The sequence below is a fragment of the Pan paniscus genome, chromosome 21, assembly GCF_029289425.2.
Source record: "Pan paniscus chromosome 21, NHGRI_mPanPan1-v2.0_pri, whole genome shotgun sequence".
NCBI lineage: Eukaryota > Metazoa > Chordata > Mammalia > Primates > Hominidae > Pan > Pan paniscus.
The window spans coordinates 18,585,760-18,611,594 of NC_073270.2; the positions used below are offsets into that span (position 1 = coordinate 18,585,760).

At 50.1% G+C, this 25,835-nt stretch overlaps 1 protein-coding gene across 2 annotated transcripts in view; it reads left to right on the top strand.

The window, feature by feature from the left end:
* BANF2 (BANF family member 2) overlaps window positions 1-25,835 on the top strand; it is a 65,584-nt gene that overhangs the window by 18,541 nt on the left and 21,208 nt on the right. Inside the window, exons 4-5 of one of the 2 annotated variants that reach the window (XM_055105100.2) lie at window positions 1,821-2,374; window positions 15,562-15,941. In XM_055105100.2, the coding sequence (XP_054961075.1) occupies window positions 15,930-15,941 (12 nt within the window). In that variant the 5' untranslated portion in view covers window positions 1,821-2,374; window positions 15,562-15,929. Of the gene's footprint in view, window positions 1-1,820; window positions 2,375-14,300; window positions 14,822-15,561; window positions 15,942-25,835 lie in introns of those variants that run through there. The other variant, XM_055105101.2, reaches the window with a different exon arrangement.

Here is a 25,835-nt window from a genome sequence, read left to right on the forward strand (position 1 = left end):
TGAGGCAGCGGATGGGGGCAACAATGTGGGGTATGTTGGCAAGCCAGTTGCCACTGTGGGCACTGATATGGTTTGAATATTCGTCCCCTCCAAATCTCACGTTGAAAAGTGATTGCAATGTTGGAAGTGGGGCCTGGTGGGCGGTGTTTGGGTCCTGGGGGCAGATCCCTCGTGAATGTCTTGGTGCTGTACTCATGATAGTGAGTTCCTGTGAGAGCTGGCTGTTTAAAAGTGTGTGGTACCCGGCCAGGTACGGTGGGTCATGCCTATAATCCCAGCACTTTGGGAGGCCAGGATGGGCGGATTATCTGAGGTCAGGAGTTTGAGACCAGCCTGGCCAAAAAAGTGAAACCCCATCTCTACTAAAAATACAAAAAATTAGCTGGGAGTGGTGGTGGGTGCCTGTAAATCCCAGTTACTTTGGAGGTTGAGGCAGGAGAATTGCTTGAACCCGGGAGGTGGAAGTTGCAGTGAGCCGAGATCACGCCATCACATTCCAACCTGGGCAACAAGAGTGAGACTCCATCTCAAAAATAAAAAATAATAATAAAAAAAAGGTGTGTGGTACCTCCCTTGCCTTGTTCCCACTCTTGCCATGTGATACACTGGCTCCCTGTTTACCTTCAGACATAATTGTCAGCTCCTTAAGGCCTCACTGGAAGCAAAGCAGGTGCTGGCACCATGCTTCCTGAACAGCCTGCAGAACTGTGAGCCAATTAAACCTCTTTTCTGTGGAAATTACCCAGGCTCAGATATTTCTTTATAGCAAGAGAATGGCCTAGCATAGGCACCTACGGGTGGGTCCTGCGGGTCCTCTGGGACATGGTACAGAACATGACTCCAAGTTATTCCACCTGAGCAGGGAGGGAGCTGGGTTATTTATCTACCAACTGATAATAGTCATTGAATGAGGACACTCTGGAACTTGCAGCTGCCCGCTTGTAGGCAGGGTGGACTCCAGCAGCTGGCAAAAGCCCCCAAGCAAAGATACGCAGGTACTGGCAGCTGGGAGTCAGGTTACCTTTGTACAATGAAGTTGTAAGGCCAAGAGGCTATGGGCAGGGCACTGACAATGTCAGTTGTGCTTCCCCAAAACGTGGCTCAGTTCTGGCAATGAATAGATCCTCAGTAAAGCGTGCTGGTTGAACCCAGAGAGCTCAGCCAGCTTTGGCCCCAAAGCTACAGCTCCTGTTTATTCTCCAGCAACCCCTGAATACTGCCATCAGCTGGCAATACTATTTCAGGATCAAACCTAAGATACCAGCACCCTTACATGTTCTTAAAGTGTGTAGTCTCAGAGCAAGCAGCCTCAACGTCATGTGGGAACGTGTAAGAAATGTGAATTATTGGGTTCTCCCCCAGACCTAATGAGTCAGAAACTTTGAGAGTGGGGCCCAGGAATCTGTATTTTAACAAGTCTTCCAGGTCATTCTAATGCAACCTACAGTTTAAGACCCACTGTTTTGGACTCTAAAATTTAGGGCCACCCAACAGTTTCCAAAGCGAAGCCGTTTGCTCTTGGTTAGAACTCCTCCATCCCCAATCCCAAGCACCAGCAGCAAAAGGGAATGGAATCTCTGGAAACATTTTATACTTTGCCCCCTTTTTTGAGTTTTTCTTTTCTTTTTAGGCTTAGTAAATATACATTGTACCAAGTTATCAATGACCAACAATGGAAAGTAGCCCAGGCATATATGCTATAGAGGATAACCTAAAAGACACCTGTGTTGAATTTAACTTGAAGGTGGGAGGATTTATATTTCTGCTTGTTTTCCTGAGCTAATATTTAAGTTACTTCTCTTTCCTTGAGTCCCTACCAGGTGGGAAGTAGGGGGAAAGTCACGGGTATACCGGTAGAAGAAAAAGCTGCCCTGGAATTTCAAGTCCATCACAGAAGATGTGCAAGGAGCTGGGGGTACCCACGGAAGTCACTTTGTGCAGGAAAACTGTATGAAGGATGGACTTGGTTTAACTGAATTGACGCAGGCCAGGTGAGAATAGGAACCGTGGCAGCAAGTGGCAGCAGGTGGATTCATAAGCAGTCTTCCAGGCTGATGTTTTCTGTGCAGCAGACATCCCTCACTCTTTCCCAGCAACCCCGGCTGAGAACAGCACCCAGACAGGCTGATTTCTTCTGGAGAGGCCTGAGGTTCTTGCTCCTGCCCTGCCCTGTGCCCTGATGCCAGCAGCCACTGCAGCCCTTTTTGTGCTCACCCCCGACCTGTGGTGTGACGTCACAATGTAGTCCATTCAGGATCTTGAGACTGATTTGCCCCATGGGCCTAAGACATAAGCTGAACCTCTGGCCTGCAGTTCCAGATCCAAGGTGACTGAGACAAACTGCCGGCTGCCACTGGCTTATCAGGAGCACCTGGTGAGTATCCAGAACTTTCCCAAGCAGCATGGAAGGAGATACAGCCAACAGCTGGCTGTCTTAGCACTTTAAGGTCTCATTCTCACACAGGTTTAGATGGGCCAAACCGGTGGACAGGAGTTCACCAGGTACGCCCCAAACTCTTCCTGGGAAAGCTGACTCACCTGATGCACACACCCCTTCCCAGCCTCTTCCTGCTGTGTCACCATCTGCGGGAGGTGGTACTCTAGTCTCCCCTGAGACTCGGCTTGCCACCTGCACCAGCTCCCTGGGCAAAGGTCACCTGTGTTCTTAATAGACAGAGCAGAGAGGCCAGGCTTTCAGATGGCAAATTCACTAGAGCATCACTTCTAGCCCTAATTGAGGTCAGGGACAGCCATTGGCCAAATGACACACCACATAGCAGGATGAGCAGAGGTAGCTGACACAGCCACCTCCCGTCCAAAATGTGTACGATGGTCCTTCCTTTCTGTAAGAGGCCTTCCTGCTTTGGCTGTTTTTAAATCCACCTCCTGGTGACCTGCTGGTATATCAAATCACTTCCTTTCCTTTTGGGACAGTAAGAGAGCTTTAGGATGGTGACGGGAAATAAGGAGATGGATTAGAACACCAGGAAAGTGGGCAAAATCTAAGGTAGGGGGGACGGGGACAGAGGCCAAAGCCGTCTCTCAAAGAGGATGCTGGCTCTTTCCATATGGGCCACCTGCACTCGGTTGAGGGTGGTTTGAGACCCAAGGCCTTCTACAACAAACAGTGGGGCCCCAGGAGGCACAGCCGCCTTCCCTACCATGGACCATTCGTGTTTTCCCACAGTCTGTCTACGGTCCATTCACCATCTGTGAGTGCCAACACGTCCACACAGCTGCAGCTGTGTCCCTTCTCCCACAAAGGAGTGGCTTCTATAGGGACCCCATGATTTTGAGAAGGCTCCTGGCTCTCCTTGACTGTGTCAGGTAGAAAGGGAGGTGGTGGGGGGTGGATCAGAGAAATATTTTACCCTTAGGCTTTGCCATCCCTCCTTAGTTTTATATGTGATAGGCTGAAGCCAACCTCTGCTTCACACACAAATCCAAGACGCCAATGGTTCACCAAGCACGCTAAGAACATTTTAGCCCATGTTAGGCCCCACTGGAAAAGGAAAAAAGACAGTAGAGGGGCTGGCGCTAGAGCAACCTGTGGTCCCCGTCCTGCAGCAGGTTTAATTTGGAGAGGAGAAAGGGAGCAAACGCTGAACCTCCCGTGCCAGACCCACCAGCTATGTTATTGCTCTTAATTCCGACCTCTGTGAAGCAGGTGTTCTCAGGTTCATTCTGCAGACACAGAAACTGAAGACTGTTCTGTGCTGGTGCCACATGTAAAGAGGGTCATTAACCTGGAGCATGCCTTCACCCTCTATCGACTATCCCCAACATTAGAGCTCTCTGAAAAGAGAATGGGCTGCTTTGCGAGGCAGCAAGAGTGTGCAGGCCACGGCTCTTCCGTCAGCATGGAAGGGAACGGGATTCTTGTGATCAGCTGGGAGCTGGACCAAAAGATCTTTAAAGGCCGTTTCCAAATCCAAGATTGTAGGATTCTGGGTCTTAGTACTTTGCCCACCCTCTGCGATTGAACTCAGGTGGGTCACGCCTTAAGGACGGCTGCAAACTTTCTGTTAGGCAAGGAGAACTGGGAAGAACCATAGAGATCAGCTACAGGCCCCAGGTAGGAAAGAGGAACCCAGGCTGGTTGAGGGAGTTTTCCAAGGCTCCAGAGCCAATTTGCAGAGTTAACCTGTGTTGACTGAACAAATGGAGGAGCCAGTTCTGAGTGCTGATCAAACGTTCCCATGCCCATCTCTCTCATTCACCTGGTTCTTTCCTATCAAGATTATGATTCAGCCACCATTTACAAAATGCCTGCTGCATGCCAAGTGTGTTTCCAGAGATTATTCCACCTACTCCTCCCCAGCTCCATGAGGTGGGTGTCATTGGCCCCGTTTCTCAGATGAGCATGGTTAGGTAACCACCCCAGAGGATCAGGTACTTGTGGAGATGTCATAAATAAATACTAAATGACGAAGCAGGTCTTTCTAACCCCAAGGAAAACTTATGTCTCCATCTGCTGCCTCCCAGCTTGTGTGAGGAAGCAGGGTCTCCTTTCTTAGCCTTTCCCTAAGACAAACTGCCATCGATGTGCCAAGTTCCATAGTGCCTATTTCCAGCTCCTCTTGGACGTTGCCCTGATGGATGCTGAACTCCCTGTGGGCCCGCCTGTTTCACTGGCCCGGTCCCTCGCTCTGATGGGGCAAGATGGAGCGATGTCTATACACGGACAGATGTTATGCACCAAGGAAGAAAATCTGCTAATCGAAAGCAGCTTCAGCTAATTGTGGCACTCTCCCTTCTGCGTGGTGCCCTGAAATAGTAGCCATGCTCTGTTCTTTTTTCACATCTGGGAGCCCCAATTGGCAACTTAAATGAGGTTGCAAAGAAGTCAGTTACACAAACCTCTGCTGCCAGTTTCCACGGATGAGGCCTTGCTGATGCTCCTTGGATAGGACCCGTGTGCAACTGTTTGTGGACTTGCCTTCTTGCTGTGGATAATTTGGACTCACTGTTGGGCTGGAAAAGCCTCATTTAACCCTGGGGAAAACTGGAACCTTCAGAAATTTAATGGAATACTAAGCCCAAGAACACATGGTCTGACCTTGAACCCTGGTTCTGATCTGCTTCTGAGTTATTCTATAGCCATCTCAGCCAACAGAACCGTCACGGGAATATTCTGTCTCTGTGTTGTCTCATATGATAGCCACTAGGCACACAGGGCCACTGGGCACTTGGGATGTGGCCAGTGGGACTGAGGAGCTGCGCTTGTTGTTTAAATGGAAGCTTAGATTACACAGCCGTGGGTGGCTGGTGGCCGGTGTGCTAGACGCTGCTGCTCTGGCCCCTGCTGACTTTTGTGACTTCATCTCTGATCTCATTCCCCTCTCCTGGCTTTCCCTTTCCCTCTGCCTTCACTCCCAGACCTCCTGCGCTTTTTGATTTTTGCATTTGCTGTTCTCGCTGCCGGCATCACTTTTTCCTCTGATCATTTTATGGTTTGCCCCTGTTCAACAGGAGGGCCTCAGATCAAGTGTGTGTCTTCAGAAAGATCTTCCCTATTCTACCTAATTGTGTCCCCAGCCCCATTCCAATTGCTCCTTATCTCTCTGAAGTTACGTTTGTGTGTTTTCTTGTCTACTGCCCTCTCCCTGGATAAAAATCCCAGTTTCACCAGAGCAGGGATGCAGTCTGCCCTCTCCCACTCCATCTCTGTGCCTGGAGCAGCGCCTGAGAGGCAGAAAGTGCTCAGTATGGTGCTCACAGTGTGTGAACATTCTGCAGGACAGCCCCCTCCTTCAGTGAGGAGGAAAGGCGGTCATGGCCCCAGTAACTTCTGCTGTGTGACAAAATAACATGAGCACAGTGGCCTAGAACAGCAAAGATTCGTATTTCTTCCAATTCTCTGGGTCTGGAATGTGAGCAGGACTCAGTTCCACATTGTGTCACTGAGGGTCACTCAGCTGGGGGCTAGGCTGGACAGGGTGGCCCAAGAAGGCCTCACTCACACAGCTGGGACTTTTGGGCTCTCCAAGAAACATTTCTATGTGGTTTGTCTGGGTTTTCTTACAGCATGGAGGTCTCAGGGCAAGTAGGCTGACTTTTTTTCTTTTTTTGAGACAGTGTCTTGCTCTGTTGCCCAGGTTGGAGTGCAGTGGTGTGATCTTGGCTCACTGCAACCTCCGCCTCCCAATCCTGGGTTCAAGCAATTCTCCTGCCTCAGCCTCCTAAGTAGCTGGGATTGCAGGTGCCTGCCACAATGCCCAGCTAATTTTTGTGTTTTTAGTAGAGATGGGATTTCACCATGTTGGCCAGGCTGATCTCAAACTCCTGACCTCAGGCCTCTGCCTCGGCCTCACAAAGTGCTGGGATTACAGGTGTGAGCCACTGTACCCAGCTGGCTTCTGAGAGAGGAAGCAGAGGCTGCCAGGCCCAGAACTGGCAGCACCATTTTTATCACCTTCTACCGGGCTAACTAAGCCATAGGGCGAGAGCCCAGACAAAAGGGGAGGGGAAACTGTCCACTTCCTGGTGGGTGGGCAGGATGTTCATAGCAGCAGGAAGGGGTCTATGGACACGCTACACAGTCACTTCAACAGTGCTGTGGTGGTGCTTCTCAACTTTGATCATGCACATGGGCCATCTGGGGTCTGGTTAAGATGCAGATTTAGTAGGTCTGGAGTGGAGCCTGAGATTCTGCATTCCTAACAAACTCCAAGAGACGTCAAAGCTGCAGGCCCACAGGCTGCACGTGGAGTAGCAAGGCTGTATTAGAATGCATCCTATCAGGACTGAGCCTATGCTTAGGTTTGACATTGCAGGGCCCTCAATTCCACTTCTAGAGTGGACAGCATTTCTTTGGGTTAAGCATTACCCAATGTTGCTGAGGTCTACATGATTGGTCCCTTCTTCCCAGGCATCTGGGCTTGTGCCCACATAGGGTAACTGTCCCATCCTACCTCCCAAGCGCTTCTCACGCATTGCTTTACCAGCCTTTAAGGCCCCTTCCTTCTTTAACATTTAATTATCATTGTGTCCCTTGTAAAATTGGTGGAATGGGGCTCTTTCAGTTAGGATTAGAAACTAAACTCAAACTAGTTAAAAGGCAAAGGATTGATTGCAGCACATATGGCTTCAGGACTGGCTGTATCTAGGCCCTCAAATGATGTTGTCAAGAAACTACTTGTCACCATCTCCAGTTCTGCATTGCCAGGATCGCTCTGACAGGATCCCCAACAAGTGGAAGAAGAGACGAACACTCACTTAGCAACCCCAGCAAGAAGGGGGCACCACTTCTTGCCTAATCTTTCTGGCAAAAGTACCAGGATTCTGTCTGGCTGGCCCAGCTGAGGTCACGTGTCCACAATGATGCAGTCACTGTGGCCAGGAGGATGTGTTACCTCATTGGCCAGGCCTGGTCATGTGTGTTGTTACCTCACTGGCCAGGGCTGGTCATGTGTGTTGTTACCTCACTGGCCAGGCCTGGTCATGTGTGTTGTTACCTCATTGGCCAGGCCTGGTCATGTGTGTGTCCCTGGAGCCAAGTGGGAGACTGGCCCCACCCAAGCCACATTGGATGAAAGCAGGAAGAGGTGATTCTCCATGTAAAATTGGAGAGAAGGGAGAGCAGTTAGAAAGCTAAAAAAATTGTCCCAATTGATCATGAGAACAGGTGTTGGAGTCCTTGTGTGATGGCTGAGAAAACAGAGGGCAGGAGCCTCATAAATTCCAGAGGGCCCACAGCTAACCAGGCCTCCCAATCCCTAGCACAGACTCAGGGGCTGTCGAATTAAAGATCTTTAGCACCAGAAGAATCTTGAAAATTAGCCAACGCATGTTCCACAGAACACTGGTTCAAGGGAAGCTAACTGATGTTACTTAAAAGGCTGTCTGGTCTAGGAAAGGTAAAGGATAATGGGCTAGGCCAGGTCAGTAGTTCCCTTGCTTTACAGGACTTTTCAAAGCCGTAAATAGGCTGGTGTGAATAGGATTGTGAATCCCTGAGAATGGGGGGAGGCCTAGGGACTATTGTTCGGAAAATTAGTAACCTAACTCTGTTCCTCCCCATTTTATAGATGAAGCAACTAAGGCCAAGAAGGGAAAGTGATTTGGGCAAGGTTATGCAACTAGTTCATGCTGGGATTACCCCAGATGCTATGTTGAGACATACTTCATGCTGTGCAGAAGCATCTCTTTGTACCTCAGGGCAGCCCTGTCCTCCTGGTTGTGTTCCTGCTGTCTGGAGTCTGTGTGTTTTCCTTTCTCCCACGTATCCCTGCATAAGGGTTTGTGGGCTTCTACGGCACTGCTCCTGTGAGGGCCCATGGGCACCCAAAGTGCCCAACCCCTGCCTGGGACATGCCCCTCACTGCTGCATGCCTGAGGGAACTATTGAGAGGTGCAGAAAACCACATGGGTCTGTACTTAGGAAAACGCAGCCACCCAACTGGCAAGGTGACGGCATAGATGAGGTTGAAGGGGCTTGAAGGTTGGCCAAATCCAGAGAGTCAGCACAGACAGACACCAAGTGTGCCAGGCTGAAGGGTGAAGGTTCCTAGAGCCAAGTACACACTTTAAATCCAGGGAGAGATTGTGGGTCAGGGCTGGGGTATGCTGACGTGAGGGTGATTGTTATAGCAACATTACCTTTGAGACCCTCATTCATCTGGGCACTTCATATGAGCTCATTCTAAGCCACTCAGTGACCTGGCTTGGGGATTATCACGACCCATATAGATCAAGAAGAAAAAAGTAGCTGTTGGTTAGTTGGCTGAACTCACAGGTATGAGCTTAACACGAAGGATTCAAGCTCTGGCTCTTCTCTTCACCAAGTATATGATCTTGGGCATGTTACTAAACTGTCTAAGCCCCCATTTCCTCATCTGGCAAATGGGGCTCAGATATGTTCCTACATCATAGCTTTGTTGTGAGGATTAAATAAGATGTCTGTGATTTAGCAAGACACCTAGCCCATCCATAGTAGGGGATCCTTAAGTGATGGCAGGAATGGAGAGGTAGGAACAGATCCACCAAGTAAAGGGTAAAGCCAAGATCAAACACAAGTCCAGCCAGGTGTGGCTCCTTCTGCCTTTTCACTGCCACTAAGAGAGGGGTAGCATTCAATGAGCAGATGGCAGTGGCTCAGAGTGCAGATCAGTGCAAAGGTCTTTCTCGTCTTCTCTGCAAAGAAGGAGGGATGGCATATGTGTATCTGGTCATTTCCAGGTGACTCTATCCAAAGTCCATGCAGGCAAGTAGACGCTGTGAGCAGGATGGAATATACAGATCCAAACCTCTAGAGCAGAGCTAGGGCCAGGCATGACTTGATCAACATCTAAATGCCACCAACACCCAAGGGCCACACAGAGGGAAGAGAACGGGGACCACATCTTGGCACTTTCAGATGGGTTTGCAAGCACTGGAAATCAAAGCTTCACCAGGGATGCTTTAAAGATGAAAATCCCAGCCGGGCACAGTGGCTCACGCCTGTAATCCCAGCACTTTGGGAGGCCAAGGCAGGCAGATCACGAGGTCAGGAGATTGAGACCATCCTGGCTAACACAGTGAAACCCCATCTCTACTAAAAAAAAAAAAATACAGAAAATTAACTGGGCATGGTGGCAGGCGCAGTCCCAGCTACTGAGGCTGAGGCAGGAGAATGGCCTGAACCCAGGAGGTGGAGCTTGCAGTGAACCGAGATCGCACCACTGCACTCTGGCCTGGGGGACAGAGCGAGACTCTGTCTCAAAAAAAAAAAAAAAAAGAAAATCCCAGTAAGGATTTAAGGGAAGATGCTGGGAGTAGCATGTGGTCCCCGAGTAGGAAGATGGAAGTACAGCAGAGGCAAGAATGGCAGTCACTGTTTGTAGATATTTTTCACAGGGAAGGTCAGAACATGTCCCAGGGAAACCATGTCCAAGGTTCAAGATGAGAATGACCTGATCATATATATATATATATATATATATATATATATATATATATATATATATATATACTTTTTTTTTGAGATGGAGTTTTGCTCTTATTGCCCAGGCTGGAGTGCAATGGCATGATCTCGGCTCATTGCCACATCCACCTCCTGGGTTTAAGTGATTCTCCTTCCTCAGCTTCCCGAGTAGCTGGGATTACAGGCATGTGCCACCACACCTGGCTAATTTTTTTGTATTTAGTAGAGACGAAGTTTCACCATGTTGCTCAGGCTGGTCTCGAACTTCTGACCTCAGATGATCCACCCACCTTGGCCTCCCAAAGTGCTGGGATTACAGGCGTGTGCCACTGCACCCAGCCCCAGCCAAGATTGTTTTTTAAGAATCAAAACTTGACTATGGGCTGGACACGGTGTCTCATGCCTGTAATCCTAGCATTTTGGGAGGCCAAGGCAGATGGATCACTTGAGGTCAGGAGTTTGAGACCAGCCTGGCCAACATGGTGAAACCCTGTCTCTACTAAAAATACAAAAACAAAAAAACAAAAAAAAAAACAAAAAGAATTAGCCAGGTGTTGCGGTGCATGCCTGGAATCCCAGCTACTCGGGAGGCTGAGACGGAAGAATCACTTGAACCCAGGATGCAGAGGTTGTGGTGAGCTGAGATCATGCCACTGCACTCTAGCCTGGGTGACAAAGTGATATGTCTCGAAAAAAAACAAAAACAAACAGAAAAAACCCTGAGATCCCTGATCCACAAAAGCCTGAAATATGATGTCAAATTGTATTTTTATGTGCAAGGGGGCATTTTTCTTGAAGGAAGGTCCATAGCAGGAGAGGCAAACTGTGGCATGGCTTTGTTTTGTTGGGTCCATACAGCATTATGAATATTTGAATGATTTCCCAACATTTAAAAATTGGGTACTAGTACATAAAAATCTAGATGTTGGGCTTCTCTTGAAAAGACTCAGAAGAGCCAGTCACATGGGACCCACATTCCAGAAAGGGGTGGCCTCCTTTAGATGGGGTCTGGGACCTCAGTCAGCTACACAGTCCATAGCACTTTTGTGACCTCCTCAGTGGATGTCCAATGTTGGTCCTCTTTTATCAGCGCCCTTGCACTGTTTTCTTTACTGCTTTATTTTTTTAATTTGCCTTGTCCCTCTGGCTTTTTCGTTTGCAACCCGTGATTTGAACTTTTAATAGATGCTCAAAGGGTGGCTGATTTTAAGAAGATTATTGAAACCGAGATCTTTTTTCCAGCTTAAACTCTTTCCCAACAATCCAGTGTTGAAACTGACCCTTAGTAGAGGCAGAACACCACCCTTCCCAGGCCCAGAAACAGATTCTTTTCCTCCTAAGGAATGCGTGAATGTTGCTTGTCCAAGCGCATGTTCACAAATGGCAAGCTTATCTTCTGATGTTATAAAACACCAAAAGCTATTTAGAAATTACTGAAACTCCTATCTATAGTCTCTGCAAGATACTGCTCAGGTGATAATGCAATCAATGAAAGCAATGACAATCTGGGAAATCCTTTCTTTATAACCTTGAGAATGTGGCTTTGAATGGAGACAAATCAAACAGATAGAACTCTTGCTCAGGCCCCTTTTCTGAAGCCAGAGCCAACAAGCCTAGTGATTTTCTTTTGAAAGGGTCTTAAGTAGGTCTTTGCATTTGGGAAGATCAGGCAAGTCACTTAGAGCCGATTTCTGAACTGAGACTCACAGAAGCACATACTCACACCCTCCTATCCGGAGACATGTGGACCCGGAGGGCTGGAGGAACTCAGATGCCTTGGTCCTTAGGAGGATCCAGAACCACCGCACTGAGGCCTAACAGGCAAGGGCAGGACACACAAAATGTGAGAGCAGAGGCATGAAGGAAAATTAAATCTTGGGCGAGGCATTCTGTCCAGCAAAGAACAGGAGGTGAATACATGGCACGTGGGCCTTCGATATCCTATGAGTGGAATGAAGGCAATGCTTAAAACACTGCACCACTGCACAGCTCCACCTGTACACAAGATGCCCCTTTGTTTTGGGGCAGCCAACTGCTGCATCTCCTGTTTATATGTGCACCCAAGCAGAGGAAGTCAGTCCAAAGCTAGAAGGAGGGAAAATGATTGCCCAGAAGCTCAATGGAAGCCTTGCTTAATATCTCAGTGGTTGAGAACACAGATATTAGGCTGAGGCCCACTCGGTTTAAGGCCTGGCAATGCCATAGGTCAGTTAATTTATCTTATCTGTGAAATGGGATAATCATAGAAGCTATCTCATCCCAAGGGCAGGTGGGTGGATGAAATGAGATGATCTTGGTGCAGAGCTTAGCACAGTGCCTTGGTAAGCCTGGATAAGCATGAGCTGCTCTCTTAGGTGGGTTTCCCAGTTGCTGACCTGATCATCTAATTGCAGTGCAAGTAGTTGATATGGAAAGGGCTCCTGGTCCCATGAGGAAGGGAGTGAGGATGTGAGACCGGGAAGGGAAGGTGGCCTTGAGCAGTTACTGCCATGAGCACTGGGGGCTCCCTCCCACTGGGGATGTCTGGATATCACCTAATGTGGGACAGGCCCCAGAGCTGTGCCACCTGAGGGGTGTGGGGCTGGATACTTACCCACCTACTCACATCCTGGCCGAGGGCTGCTCCCAAGGTGTCTCGTCCCCAGCCCTGTCCACTTGCAGGGCGAAGAGCCACCATGGAAACCGTGAGCCCTGAGGGGACATGGGCAGGGCAGGGACAGCATCTGCTAGAACTGTCCTTGTTGTTCTGACTCCTGTCCTGGAGAGGGAAGAGCTGGTCTTTGGAACCACCCAGACCTCAGCCTGTAGCTCATCACTGTCTTTTACTAGATAGGTGGCCCCCTTTGCCTCTTCGGGCCTCCATTTTCACATCTCTTAAAATAGGAACAATTCTCTAATGTTGCAGAATTCGTTTTGAGGACTATGTGTGACAATGGCCATACAGAGGCAGGCACGTAGTAGGTGCTCAGCCACCATGAGCCCCCTTACTCGCCAGCTCAATTCGGTTCCATTTCTCCCGCTTGTCTGTGATCCTTATTCTGTTTCTAGTCCCGGGGTGAGCCCAGGCTGGCACCAGACCTTCTTTCCATGTGATCAGGGACAAGCTGACATCCAGACTAGTGCTTGCCTCCGAGGTGACTTCTGAGTGACAAGCTGCTGCAGTGATCTCCCAAGCTGTGTATTTTTTTTTTTTAATTATACTTTAAGTTTTAGGGTACATGTGCACATTGTGCAGGTTAGTTACATATGTATACATGTGCCATGCTGGTGCGCTGCACCCACTAACTCGTCATCTAGCATTAGGTATATCTCCCAATGCTATCCCTCCCCCCTCCCCCCTCCCCACCACAGTCCCCAGAGTGTGATATTCCCCTTCCTGTGTCCATGTGATCTCATTGTTCAATTCCCACCTATGAGTGAGAATATGCGGTGTTTGGTTTTTTGTTCTTGCGATAGTTTACTGAGAATGATGGTTTCCAGTTTCATCCATGTCCCTACAAAGGACATGAACTCATCATTTTTTATGGCTGCATAGTATTCCATGGTGTATATGTGCCACATTTTCTTAATCCAGTCTATCATTGTTGGACATTTGGGTTGGTTCCAAGACTTTGCTATTGTGAATAATGCCGCAATAAACATACGTGTGCATGTGTCTTTATAGCAGCATGATTTATAGTCATTTGGGTATATACCCAGTAATGGGATGGCTGGGTCAAATGGTATTTCTAGTTCTAGATCCCTGAGGAATTGCCACACTGACTTCCACAATGGTTGAACTAGTTTACAGTCCCACCAACAGTGTAAAAGTGTTCCTATTTCTCCACATCCTCTCCAGCACCTGTTGTTTCCTGACTTTTTAATGATTGCCATTCTAACTGGTGTGAGATGATATCTCATAGTGGTTTTGATTTGCATTTCTCTGATGGCCAGTGATGATGAGCATTTTTTCATGTGTTTTTTGGCTGCATAAATGTCTTCTTTTGAGAAGTGTCTGTTCATGTCCCTCGCCCACTTTTTGATGGGGTTGTTTGTTTTTTTCTTGTAAATTTGTTTGAGTTCATTGTAGATTCTGGATCGAGGGCCCCTTGGGGCTCGCCCCGCCCCACCCCCCCCCCCCACCCCGCCTCACCGGGTCAGTGAAAAAACGATCAGAGTAGTGGTATTTCACCGGCGGCCCGCAGGGCCGGCAGACCCCGCCCCCAAGCTGTGTATTATCATCTTGTTTCCCCTTTAGCTTCGAGCCTCGTCAGTCTGTGGCTTTCATCAGATCCAGAGAGGGTAGAATAACTGGCCGGCCTAACGGCGGCTGAGCCAGGAGTGGAATCCCAGCAGGAAGAACTTTGGACCCTTGCGGTTCCCGCGGCAACCCAGGGCTGGGTGTGTGGGCAGATCTGGGGGCTTCTGCTGAGTCAGACTGTGTGGGAGTGTTGGGGCGGGGGCGGGGGGCGCCGCCAGATGAAATCAGGATGCCCAGTGAAATTTACATTTCAGATAAACAAGAAAAAGCCCCTTCTGTATAAGTACAGTCTGTGAAATACTTGGGCCATACTTATACTAAAAAGTTATGTTGTGTTTATCTGAAATTCAAATTTCACTGTGCATCTGACATTTTTATTACCTAAATCTGGCAACCCTACTCTGGTGGGAACGGAGAACAAACCTCCTGGGAGGTCTGGGTTAGAGATGAGCACAGCAATCCTCCTGCAGGCAAAGGCCAGTGTGGAGCCACTGCCTGCCCCCAGATGGCCTCCCCCGGGGCCCCCCTCCAGGGCCTGTAAAGCCCTCATGAGAGTCACTTTTGCCTGAAGACATTGTTTAACTGCACAGTGGAGTCAGTTACAGATTCACTCTCACCACAGTTACCCGTATAAAGAAAATACGATTCTTTATTCTTAGACACCTCCACACAATGTGGTAAGAACAGAGTAGCTGCAAATTATGTATGTGTTGGGTGGGGTTCCCTGGAAGCAGAGCCTGAGAGCCGGGTTCCGGTGCCCCTGACCTGGTGAAGGAAGCAGGAGAGGGCAGGGGAGGAGCTGAGAGGTGTGCACCAGGGGCACTCAGCTTCTACCTGACCCCCTGGGGGGCTCTGGAGCCGGAATGGTACCAGGGAGTTGGCTCCACCTTGAGACAAGGGGGTTAGGGTTTTGTGCTTCCACATCCGCAAGCCATTAGTTGCTCTTAGGCAGAGGCCTGGGCCTTGCACCTCCCAGGTGTCTCCAGGTGTAGCAGCTTTCACGGCAGAGGTGACAGTCCAGAGAAAGCCACAACCACGCATTGAGGTTCCCTGCAACACTTGTAGCAGCTGGGTGCACCAGCTGGTCAAGGAGACCTGCGCATGGCACCAATGGCACCTACTACTCTCTGTCTCCTTGCAACGGAATAGTCAGATTCTCTCCAGGCCGTGTTAGAGAGTCCCTGTTGGGAGGTGCGGTCTCCTTAGGGACTGCTCTGCCCCTCCTCTGTCCTTCCTAAAGAGTGATGGCGCCAGGTGTGTGTGGAGACAGGTGCTGACTGTGTCTTCAAGGCAGTGGGGAGAGGGGACTTTGAATACCCACGGAATCTGCAGGATGATGGCCTGAGCCTGTGGCAGTGTGGCTGCTGGAATCTGCTCCTTGCCATGGAGGGGTGACCAGTCCCTTTTTGTCTTTTAGGGCTATCTTAGTTTCCACTGCTGCAGCCTGTGGCCTGGACATTTGCCCATGGTTGTGAGGTCCCCATGCATGGGACTTCTTCCTCCTGACTCCAGGCTTCAGTTCACCCATCAGGCCTTAAAGCATCTTCTGCCCTATCTTGCCCTGAACTTTTTGCTGCAAAAACTAAGGGCACTGCCTCAAGCTTATCTTCCCAGCCACTGTTTACTGCTTCTACATTGTTGCCCAAGACACTTCAGAAGTGACCGTTGTTGTCATCTCCTGCCAAGTCCTGGAAGGCAAGCCACCAAGTCCCATGCACCATTCCCACAGCCTGACAACCTTCCTGACTCTACCCACTGGAATCTAAAGAGTCTGCCCACTTCTGGATGTTTGTTCAGGTAGGGAAGTTCAAGCCCCGTGCCCATGAACGTTCATCTTTCTTTTCTTTTCCACCTTCCCTGGGAGGGTAGTGCGGATAATGAGGTGAGCCTTCTTTCTCTTTCTAGAATCCACGGGGCAGAGAAGGTAGATTCTCCCTTCCTGTCTTCTGGGGAAACTCCTTCTCCCTCCTGAGACAACATTGCTTTCCCCTTCTCTGTGGGGTAATAATGGCAGAGAGAGGTGGGATCAGAATGCTGTACTCATAAGGGGGTGTATATTGAGAGGTTTAGAAATATGTTACAGTGCCCCTATGTTTATAGCAGCATTAGTAACAATGGCCAGATGGTGGAAGCAACCCAGGTTCCCATGATGGATGAATGGAGGAGCAAAATGTGATGTATACAGTGGAATGTTGTTTAGTCTTAGAAAGAGGAAAAATCCTGGCCGGGCACGGTGGCTCATGCCTGTAATCCTAATATTTTGGGAGATCAAGGAGGGAGGATTGCTTGAGGCCAGGATATCAAGACCAGCCTGGGCAATTTAGGGAGACCCCCCCGATCTCTACAAAAAAATTAAAAAATTAGCTGAGCATGGTGGTACACATATGTAGTCCCAGCTACTAGGGAGGCTGAGGCAGGAGGATGGAGGATCACTTGACCCCGGAGTTTAAGGCTGCAGTGAGCTATGATTGCACTCCGGCCTGGTGACGAGCAAGACTCCATTTTAAAAGGAAAGAATGAGAGAGAGAGAGAGAGATCCTGTTGCATGGATGCACCTTGAGGACATCAAGCTGAGTAAAATAGGCCAGTCACCAAAAGACAACCCCTGTGTGATTCTACTTCCATGAGGCATCTAAAGTAGTCAGCTTCATAAAGACAGAAAGTGGAATGGTGTTTGTCAGGGGCTATGAGGAGGGGGAAATGGGGAGTTGTTTATTGGATATGAGAATGTTCTGAAGATTGGCCCAACAACGTGAATACATTGAACACTACTGCACCGTACACTTACAGATGACTAAGATAGTCCAGGCGCAGTGGCTTATGGCTGTAATAATCCCAGCACTTTGGAAGGCAGAGGCAGGAGGATTGCTTGAGGCCAGGAGTTTGACACCAGCCTGGGCAACATAGCAAGACCTCATCTTTACAAAAATATTAAAAAATTACCCGGGTGTGGTGGCTCGTGCCTGTAGTCCCAGCTACTCACCAGGCTGAAGCAAGAGGATTGCTTGAACCTGGGAGTTCGAGACTGCAGTGAGCTATAATCAGGCCACTGCACTCCAGCCTGGGTGACAGAGTGAGACTCCATCTCAAAAATAAAAAATAAATAAATAAATAAATAAATGTTAAGATGGTAAAAATTTAAGTTGTGTATTTTACCACAATTAAGAATAAAAAGTGGTCTGAGCACAGTGGCTCATGGCTGTAATCCCAACACTTTGGGAGGTCGAGGTAGGCAGATCACCTGCAGTCAGGAGTTCAAGACCAGCCTGGCCAACGTGATGAAACCCCGTCTCTACTAAAAATACAAAAATTAGCCAGGCATGGTGACAGGTGCCTATAATCCTAGCTACTTGGCAGGCTTAGGTACAAGAACCCGGGAGGCAGATATTGTAGTGAGCCGAGATTGTACCACTGCACTCCAGCAGCCTGGGTGACAGAGTAAGACTCTGTCAAAAAAAAAAAAAAAAAAAAAAAAGAAAGAAAGAAAAAGAAGAATAAAAGGTGAAAAAAAATACATCTATTACAAATGCAGATATCTCATCCATGGAGGGTGAACTAATATGCTTGTCCATTCTTTATATGACTTATTCTATTTCATCAGCTCCTGATCCTTTGCAGATAACAGGACCCCAAAGGGAAGGGAATATTTTCATGAAGGAAAAATGCAACCAGAAATAGTCCTGGCTAGAACCACTATCAGACAAGTATGTCCAGCCTAGATGGAATTTTATAGACAAGGGACAATTCTATTCACAAAGGTTGGGAGACAGAGTCATGGGACAAGGAAGGTGGAGGCTGCACAAGCTGGGAGACAAGCTGGCTTCTTCATGGATCGTTGCAGTTTGCCTTGGCTGCAGGCATGGTGATCTTAGCACACATCCATGAAACCTTACTTAGAATTGCTGGGGCCAGAAGTTCTAGGGAATTCAAAAAATTTTTTTTAAAAAATGGGCAATGTGATGCCTCTTTTGTATATTACAGAACATTCCTAGTGGAGCCTGGCTCAGCACCCTGTAAACCCATTAATATTCCTGTGGTGGAGTGTATAAATATTCACACTAACTGGGATAATAAAGACTATAAATAGCCTCATGTCAGTTCAGGCCAGCATTTGCTGCCAAGTAAGTCTCCCCGCCCTGTGCCCCCAAAAAGAATTTCTGGATTTCAGAGCCATTTGGATATGAAAATGGTAGCTTAGGGATTGTGGACCTGTATGAATTTTATACCATCTAGAGACTGTAAATGAACAGAGACAAAACATAGGAAGGAACCAGAAGGATGAGGTCAGTGAATTTAACGCTGATCTTATAAATAAGAAATGGAGGTGACAGGCCCAATGTCGCTCTGCTGGTCATTGGTGGAGCTAAGGTCAGACAAGGATCTCCTACCCTCAGCCCAGCTCCTCCAGCAGGAGTTAACAGGAACCTCCAGACACAGAGTCCATGAAGCTGAGCCGCCACCTCCTTCCTAGTTCCCTGAAAAGGTGAGCCCTGCCTTTGGGAATGCCTCCTTATGGCTAGTACACCGTGTGTGGTGTGCCCTGCCGTGGGCTGGTTCTGTTTTCTCTGGAAGAGGTATCTGCAGAAGACATCGTCCTGAGGGTTCATGCACTTAGCTCAAGGCCTTGCATACAGATGGCACTCAGTGAATGTCTGAGGAACTGTTGAATGTATTTGGTTATTCATCACCTGTAGACCCATCAAGATAAGGATGTATAATCAAAGGACCATGTGTAAGACAGCCAACAAGGAGCAGAGAAAGAAAAGATCTTGTTCCCCATTGCAGAATCGGAGCTAACGGCAAGGAAGGCAAATATTATTTTATTTTTGAACAACGAGCATTAGTGGTCATTAGAAAGTGATTTCTTTCATTCCTGATGCCTAAGCCATGGGCCTGACCCCGCCCCAGCACTCTAGGTGGAATGGGGAGGCCTTTGTGCCCAGCACAGTGCTCGGTACACAAAGGGTGCGCCACAAACACTTGTTGGATGAGTGAGTGAGTGAATGAGTATTAGGGATCATCAGTTAGAACTCTGTTGATATTCAGAGAAGGACTGTGTGGTAGATAGAGCTCCCTCTCCCCTCTCCCCTCTCCCCTCTCCCCTCCCCCCTCCCCCCTCTCCCCTCTCCCCTCTCCCCTCTTTCCACGGTCTCCCTCTGATGCCGAGCCGAAGCTGGACGGTACTGCTGCCATCTCAGCTCACTGCAACCTCCCTGCCCGATTCTCCTGCCTCAGCCTGCCGAGTGCCTGCGATTGCAGGCGTGCGCCGCCACGCCTGACTGGTTTTCGAATTTTTTTGGTGGAGACGGGGTTTCGATGTGTCAGCTGGGCTGGTCGCCAGCTCCTAACCGCGAGTGATCCGCCAGCCTCGGCCTCCCGAGGTGCCGGGATTGCAGACAGAGTCTCGTTAACTCAGTGCTCAATGGCGCCCAGGCTGGAGTGCAGTGGCGTGATCTCGGCTCGCTACAACCACCTCCCAGCCGCCTACCTTGGCCTCCCTAAGTGCCGAGATTGCAGCCTCTGCCTGGCAGCCACCCCGTCTGGGAAGTGAGGAGCGTCTCCGCCTGACTGCCCATCGTCTGGGATGTGAGGAGCCCCTCTGCCTGGCTGCCCAGTCTGGAAAGTGAGGAGCGTCTCTGCCCGGCCGCCATCCCATCTAGGAAGTGAGGAGCGCCTCTTCCCGGCCGCCATCACATCTGGGAAGTGAGGAGCGTCTCTGCCCGGCCGCCCATCGTCTGAGATGTGGGGAGCACCTCTGCCCTGCCGCCCCGTCCGGGATGTGAGGAGTGTCTCTGCCCGGCCGCCCTGTCTGAGAAGTGAGGAGACCCTCTGCCTGGCAACTGCCCCGTCTGAGAAGTGAGGAGCCCCTCCGCCCGGCAGCCACCCCGTCTGAGAAGTGAGGAGCGTCCTCCCTCCTCGTCTGGGAGGGAGGTGGGGGGGTCAGCCCCCCGCCTGGCCAGCCACCCCGTCCGGGAGGTGAGGGGCACCTCTGCCCGGCCGCCCCTACCGGGAAGTGAGGAGCCCCTCTGCCCGGCCAGCCGCCTCGTCCGGGAGGGAGGTGGGGGGGTCAGCCCCCCGCCTGGCCAGCCGCCCCGTCCGGGAGGCGAGGGGTGCCTCTGCCCGGCCGCCCCTACTGGGAAGTGAGGAGCCCCTCTGCCCGGCCAGCCGCCCCGTCCGGGAGGGAGGTGGGGGGTCAGCCCCCCTCCCGGCCAGCCGCCCCGTCCGGGAGGGAGGTGGGGGGATCAGCCCCCCGCCTGGCCAGCCGCCCCGTCCGGGAGGGAGGTGGGGGGATCAGCCCCCTGCCCGGCCAGCCGCCCTGTCCAGGAGGTGGGGGGGGCGCCTCTGCCCGGCTGCCCCTACTGGGAAGTGAGGAGCCCCTCTGCCCGGCCAGCCGCTCTGTCTGGGAGGGAGGTGGGGGGGTCAGCCCCTGGCCCGGCCAGCCGCCCCGTCCGGGAGGGAGGTGGGGGGGTTAGCCCCCCGCCTGGCCAGCCGCCCCATCCGGGAGGTGAGGGGCGCCTCTGCCCGGCCGCCCCTTCTGGGAAGTGAGGAGCCCCTCTGCCTGGCCAGCCGCCCCGTCCGGGAGGGAGGTGGGGGGGTCAGCCCCCCGCCCGGCCAGCCGCCCCGTCCGGGAGGGAGGTGGGGGGTCAGCCCCCCGCCCGGCCAGCCGCCCCGTCCGGGAGGGAGGTGGGGGGGTCAGCCCCCCGCCCGGCCAGCCGCCCCGTCCGGGAGGGAGGTGGGGGGGTCAGCCCCCCGCCCGGCCAGCCGCCCCGTCTGGGAGGGAGGTGGGGGGATCAGCCCCCTGCCCGGCCAGCCGCCCTGTCCGGGAGGTGAGGGGCGCCTCTGCCCGGCCGCCCCTACAGGGAAGTGAGGAGCCCCTCTGCCCGGCCAGCCACCCCCTCTGGGAGGGAGGTGGGGGGGTCAGCCCCCCGCCGGGCCAGCCGCCCCGTCGGGGAAGTGAGGGCCGCCTCTGCCCGGCCGCCCCTACTGGGAAGTGAGGAGCCCCTCTGCCCGGCCAGCCGCCCTGTCCGGGAGGGAGGTGGGGGGTCAGCCCCCTGCCCGGCCAGCCGCCCCGTCCGGGAGGGAGGTGGGGGGGGTCAGCCCCCCGCCCGGCCAGCCGCCCCGTCCGGGAGGTGAGGGGCGCTTCTGCCCGGCTGCCCCTACTGGGAAGTGAGGAGCTCCTCTGCCCGGCCACCACCCCATCTGGGAGGTGTACTCAACAGCTCATTGAGAACGGGCCATGAAGACAATGGCGGTTTTGTGGAATAGAAAGGGGGGAAAGGTGGGGAAAAGATTGAGAAATCGGATGGTTGCTGTGTCTGTGTAGAAAGAGGTAGACATGGGAGACTTTTCATTTTGTTCTGTACTAAGAAAAATTCTTCTGCCTTGGGATCCTGTTGATCTGTGACCTTACCCCCAACCCTGTGCTCTCTGAAACATGTGCTGTATCCACTCAGGGTTGAATGGATTAAGGGCGGTGCAAGATGTGCTTTGTTAAACAGATGCTTGAAGGCAGCATGTTCGTTAAGAGTCATCACCACTCCTTAATCTCAAGTACCCAGGGACACAAACACTGCGGAAGGCCGCAGGGTCCTCTGCCTAGGAAAACCAGAGACCTTTGTTCACTTGTTTATCTGCTGACCTTCCCTCCACTATTGTTCTGTGACCCTGCCAAATCCCCCTCTGCGAGAAACACCCAAGAATGATCAATAAAAAAGAAAAAAAAAAAAAAAAAAAGAACTCTGTTATAAAAGGCACAATCCTAACTTAAACTGAAGTAAGCAAAAATGCCTATTTTGTTTATTTTTGCCTGACATAATTGAAAAGTCCAAGGGTAGGCGCCTTCAGGCATGTCTAAATCCAGGCCTGCAAATGATTATTGGGGACTCTGTCTCTTCCCTTCTCTCAGAGCTGCTTTCCTCCACCCTGGCTTCTTTCTCAGGTGAGCTCTCCACAAGCGTGGTGACCATGACCACGGCAGGCTCAGTTCCCACCCGCCGAGCAGCCCTCACAGAAAGTGACTCATGTGGCCCAAGAAGGTGAGGGGTGGTCACTTGCCTGCCCCAGGATACTGTGGTGAGCGTGGTACACCCTGAAAAGTAGTTCCTGAGCGGACTGTACAAAATGGAGCCCTGTGGAAGCTCTTGAGGTCATGAGCTTCCATCCAAAATGGAGGCATTTCTCCCTCCGGTGTATGAGTGCAGCCTGACAGGGTCTCCTCAGACCCTTAACAGCCTAGGTGGGAGAGGGCTCCTCAGAGTCCGACCTTCAGTGTTATAGGAAGGTTACCCCCCTTCTTTTCTTTTCCTTTTTTTTCTTTTTTGAGACAGGGTCTCCCCCAGGCTGGAGTGCAGTGGTACGACCACGGCTCACTGCAGCCTTGACCTCCCCAGGCCCAAGCAATTCTCCCACCTCAGCCGCCCAAGTATCTGGGACCACAGGTGTGTGCCACCATGCCTGGCTAATTTTTGTAAAGACAAGGTTGTGGCATGTTGCCCAGGCTCACCCGTCTTTCCTTTCTATTTTTTTTTTTAAAGAAAGAGGTCAGGTGCAGTGGCTCACACCTGTAATCCCAGTACTTTGGGAGGCCGAGGAGGGTGGATCACTTGACCTCAGGAGGTCAAGGCCAGCCTGGGCAACATGGTGAAACCCCAAGCCAGGTGGTGCGGCATGCATCTGTGGTCCCAGCTACTCGGGAGGCTGAGGTGGGAGAATCTCGAGCCCAGGAGGCGGAGGTTGCAGTGAGCCCAAGATTGTGCCACTGCACTTCAGCTTGAGCGACAGAGCAAGACCCCATCTCAAAAAAAAAAAAAAAAAAAGAAAGAAAGAAAAAAGAAAAAGAAAAGAGAGACGGGGTCTCACTCGGTTGCCCAGGCTGGTCTTGAACTCCTGGGCTCAAGTGATCATCCTCCTGCCTTGGCCTCCCAAATTGTTGGGATTACAGGAGTGAGTGATGGCACCAGGCCAGCCACCCTCATTTTCATTCTTTCTCTATGAAACACTGATCATTTGAAGGGAGAAACTGCAACTCTGGGGTGTGTGGGTAGAGGTACAGGGAGCCAGGAAGCAGCATTGACAGTATTCCCTCAGATTCTGAGGGGTGAGCATCCGAGCTCCCTCGGGCTTGACTCCATCAGTGCAGAGGTCCCATCATCCTCTCACTGTAGACCGAAGGCACAGCAGGCATCCAAGGAACAACCCTGGGGTCATTCTCACCCTCATGCTCTCCCCGCTGCTTGTTGCTACAAGACTGGAGTGTTCTCAGGGCATAGGGGTGGATGCTCTGTTTTCCTATAAATCTGCTTGGTTTGGGAGATACTTATATTCCATATCTGTGAGGAGTTAACTGTGTAATAGAGTAGCTTTTAATAAAGGATGTCAGTGCTTTGAATATACGAATCTACATTTTAAAATAAAAGTAGGAACAGAAAATGAAGGCACCGAGCAAAAGAAGCAAATTTAACTACAAAGTGAAAGAGCTGTTCATCTAGGCTAGTTTCCCTATACGGTCATTAGGGTTAGCTCAGAGCTTCCTAGTAGGCCAAGTAAAAAAGGAAACAAGATCTTTACAAATTCTTTCCATCATAAAGGTAGAAATATACCAATTTTGAAAGGCATACTTTTTTCTTGGCATTAAGTTCCAAAAGAAATATATCATGTGGGATAATTTATAAAACAAAATGTGAGCAGCAACAGTCTCAACCATGTTCCCACAGATGCAGATTCCCCTGCCCAACCCCTGTAATATACCTTGTGACTACCCTCTATAATAGATGAGGGAAAAACACTAATTTTAAGTATTAACATCCCACTTCCCTGGGGTAGGCAATATCACATGTGTCTAAATATAAAGCAAACATGGAAAATAAGATAATCTCACAGTTTCTCAGCAAGAAAATTCCAAAAATGCTTTTTGGCCACTTGAATATATAAACTTTTAGGGATATAGATAAAATAGTCTTACAGGTACCATTTGATTTCATAATTTAATTACACACAATTGAAATAACATATTACATAAAATAATATTTAGAAATGTTCATGTAGCAATCTGTTAATGGCAAAATAATACATGAAAATATTGCATTTTTCCCATTGACCTTTTGCAAAAACAATGGTATTCTAATGGGAGTCACTTTTTGTGTTGTAGAGGTTTTTGTTTGTTTGTTTGTTTTTGTTTTTTTTTTTTTGAGATGGAGTCTCGCTCTGTTGCCCAGGCTGAAGTGCGATGGCGAGATCTCAGCTCACTGCAGCCTCTGCCTCCCAGGTTCAAGCAGTTCTCCTGCCTCAGCCTCCCGAGTAGCTGGGATTACAGGCACCCGCCACCATGCCTGGCTAATTTTTGTATTTTTAGTAGAGACAGGGCTGCTGACCTCAGGTGATCCACCCACCTCAGCCTCCCAAAGCGCTGGGATTACAGGCATGAGCTACCGCGCCCAGCCTGCATTGTAGAATTTTTAGAGAATAACAAGTTCACTTCCAGCCAATGGTGGAAGAGATGTCCCTTTTTGAATCCATGTATAGTGTCCCCACTGGAAATTGTATCCCAAGCCCCAAATAGCCATTTGTATGGCATTGGAGCAGTTCCCCATCCTCACCCCATTTATCTGATAGTGGGGACATATTTGTGATCACCTCCTTATGAAGACCTGTCATACAGCTTTTAAAAATAACCTTAAAGGATGTCAAACATTTGCAACTGGGAGGTAATTCCTTTGGGAATTGAGATTAAATTCTACTGATTCCTTTATTCCTTATTTAAAAAGGTGATGCTCTAAGCATCTAAAACCAGAATTGTTTTTGGTCATTCCCTGCCGATGTGTCCTCCCCAAGCAGGACTTTGTGGTTCAAAATACAGTAGGGTCATTGACAGAACACTCTGTAATACAAGGACTTTTACAGGGCAGGATTATGTTGAGGCATCTGCTTAGTTCTGTTGTATGATGGCCAAGGGCTTAAGCTGTCCATAATGGACCCAATGCTGCAGCTCGCCCGGGGTTACAAGAGGGATGCCTTAGAAGAGGGGCGCTCCCCTGGAAGATGGAGAGCTGGTGTGCTTTGCCAGGTGCATGGTTGTTGTTGTTGTTGTTCTGTTTTGTTTTGTTTTTTGAGATGGAGTTTCACTCTTGTCACCCAGGCTGGAGTGCAATGGCTTGATCTCGGCTCACTGCAACCTCCGCCTCCCGGGTTCAAGTGAGTCTCCCGTCTCAGCCTTCCGAGTAGCTGGAATTACAGGTGCCTGCCCCCACGCCCAGCTAATTTTTTTTTTTTTTTTGTATTTTTAGTAGAGATGGGGTTTCACCATGTTGGCCAGGCTGATCTCGAACTCCTGACTTCAGGTGATCTGCCTGCCTCAGCCTCCCAAAGTGCTGGGATTATAGGTGTGAGCCACCACACCTGGGCCAGGTGCATCGTCTTGAACAGGTCATTTACCTTCTTAGGCCTTGGTTTTCTTATGGGAGAAATTAGGGGTTTAGGCTAGATTAGAGAAGGATTTCGGGGAGCCCAAGGAGGGCATGGGGATGGCATCATGTGTTGGGGGGCTCTAGTGTCCTCTTTTCATTCCCAAGTCAACAGAGAGTAATTCTGCTTTGATCTATTTTATATAAAGGAATTCCAGGTATAATTTCCTTTGAAGTAAAGATCCCTTTTTTTTAATTAAAAAAGAAAAAAAGAGGAGCAGCTTGTTATTCA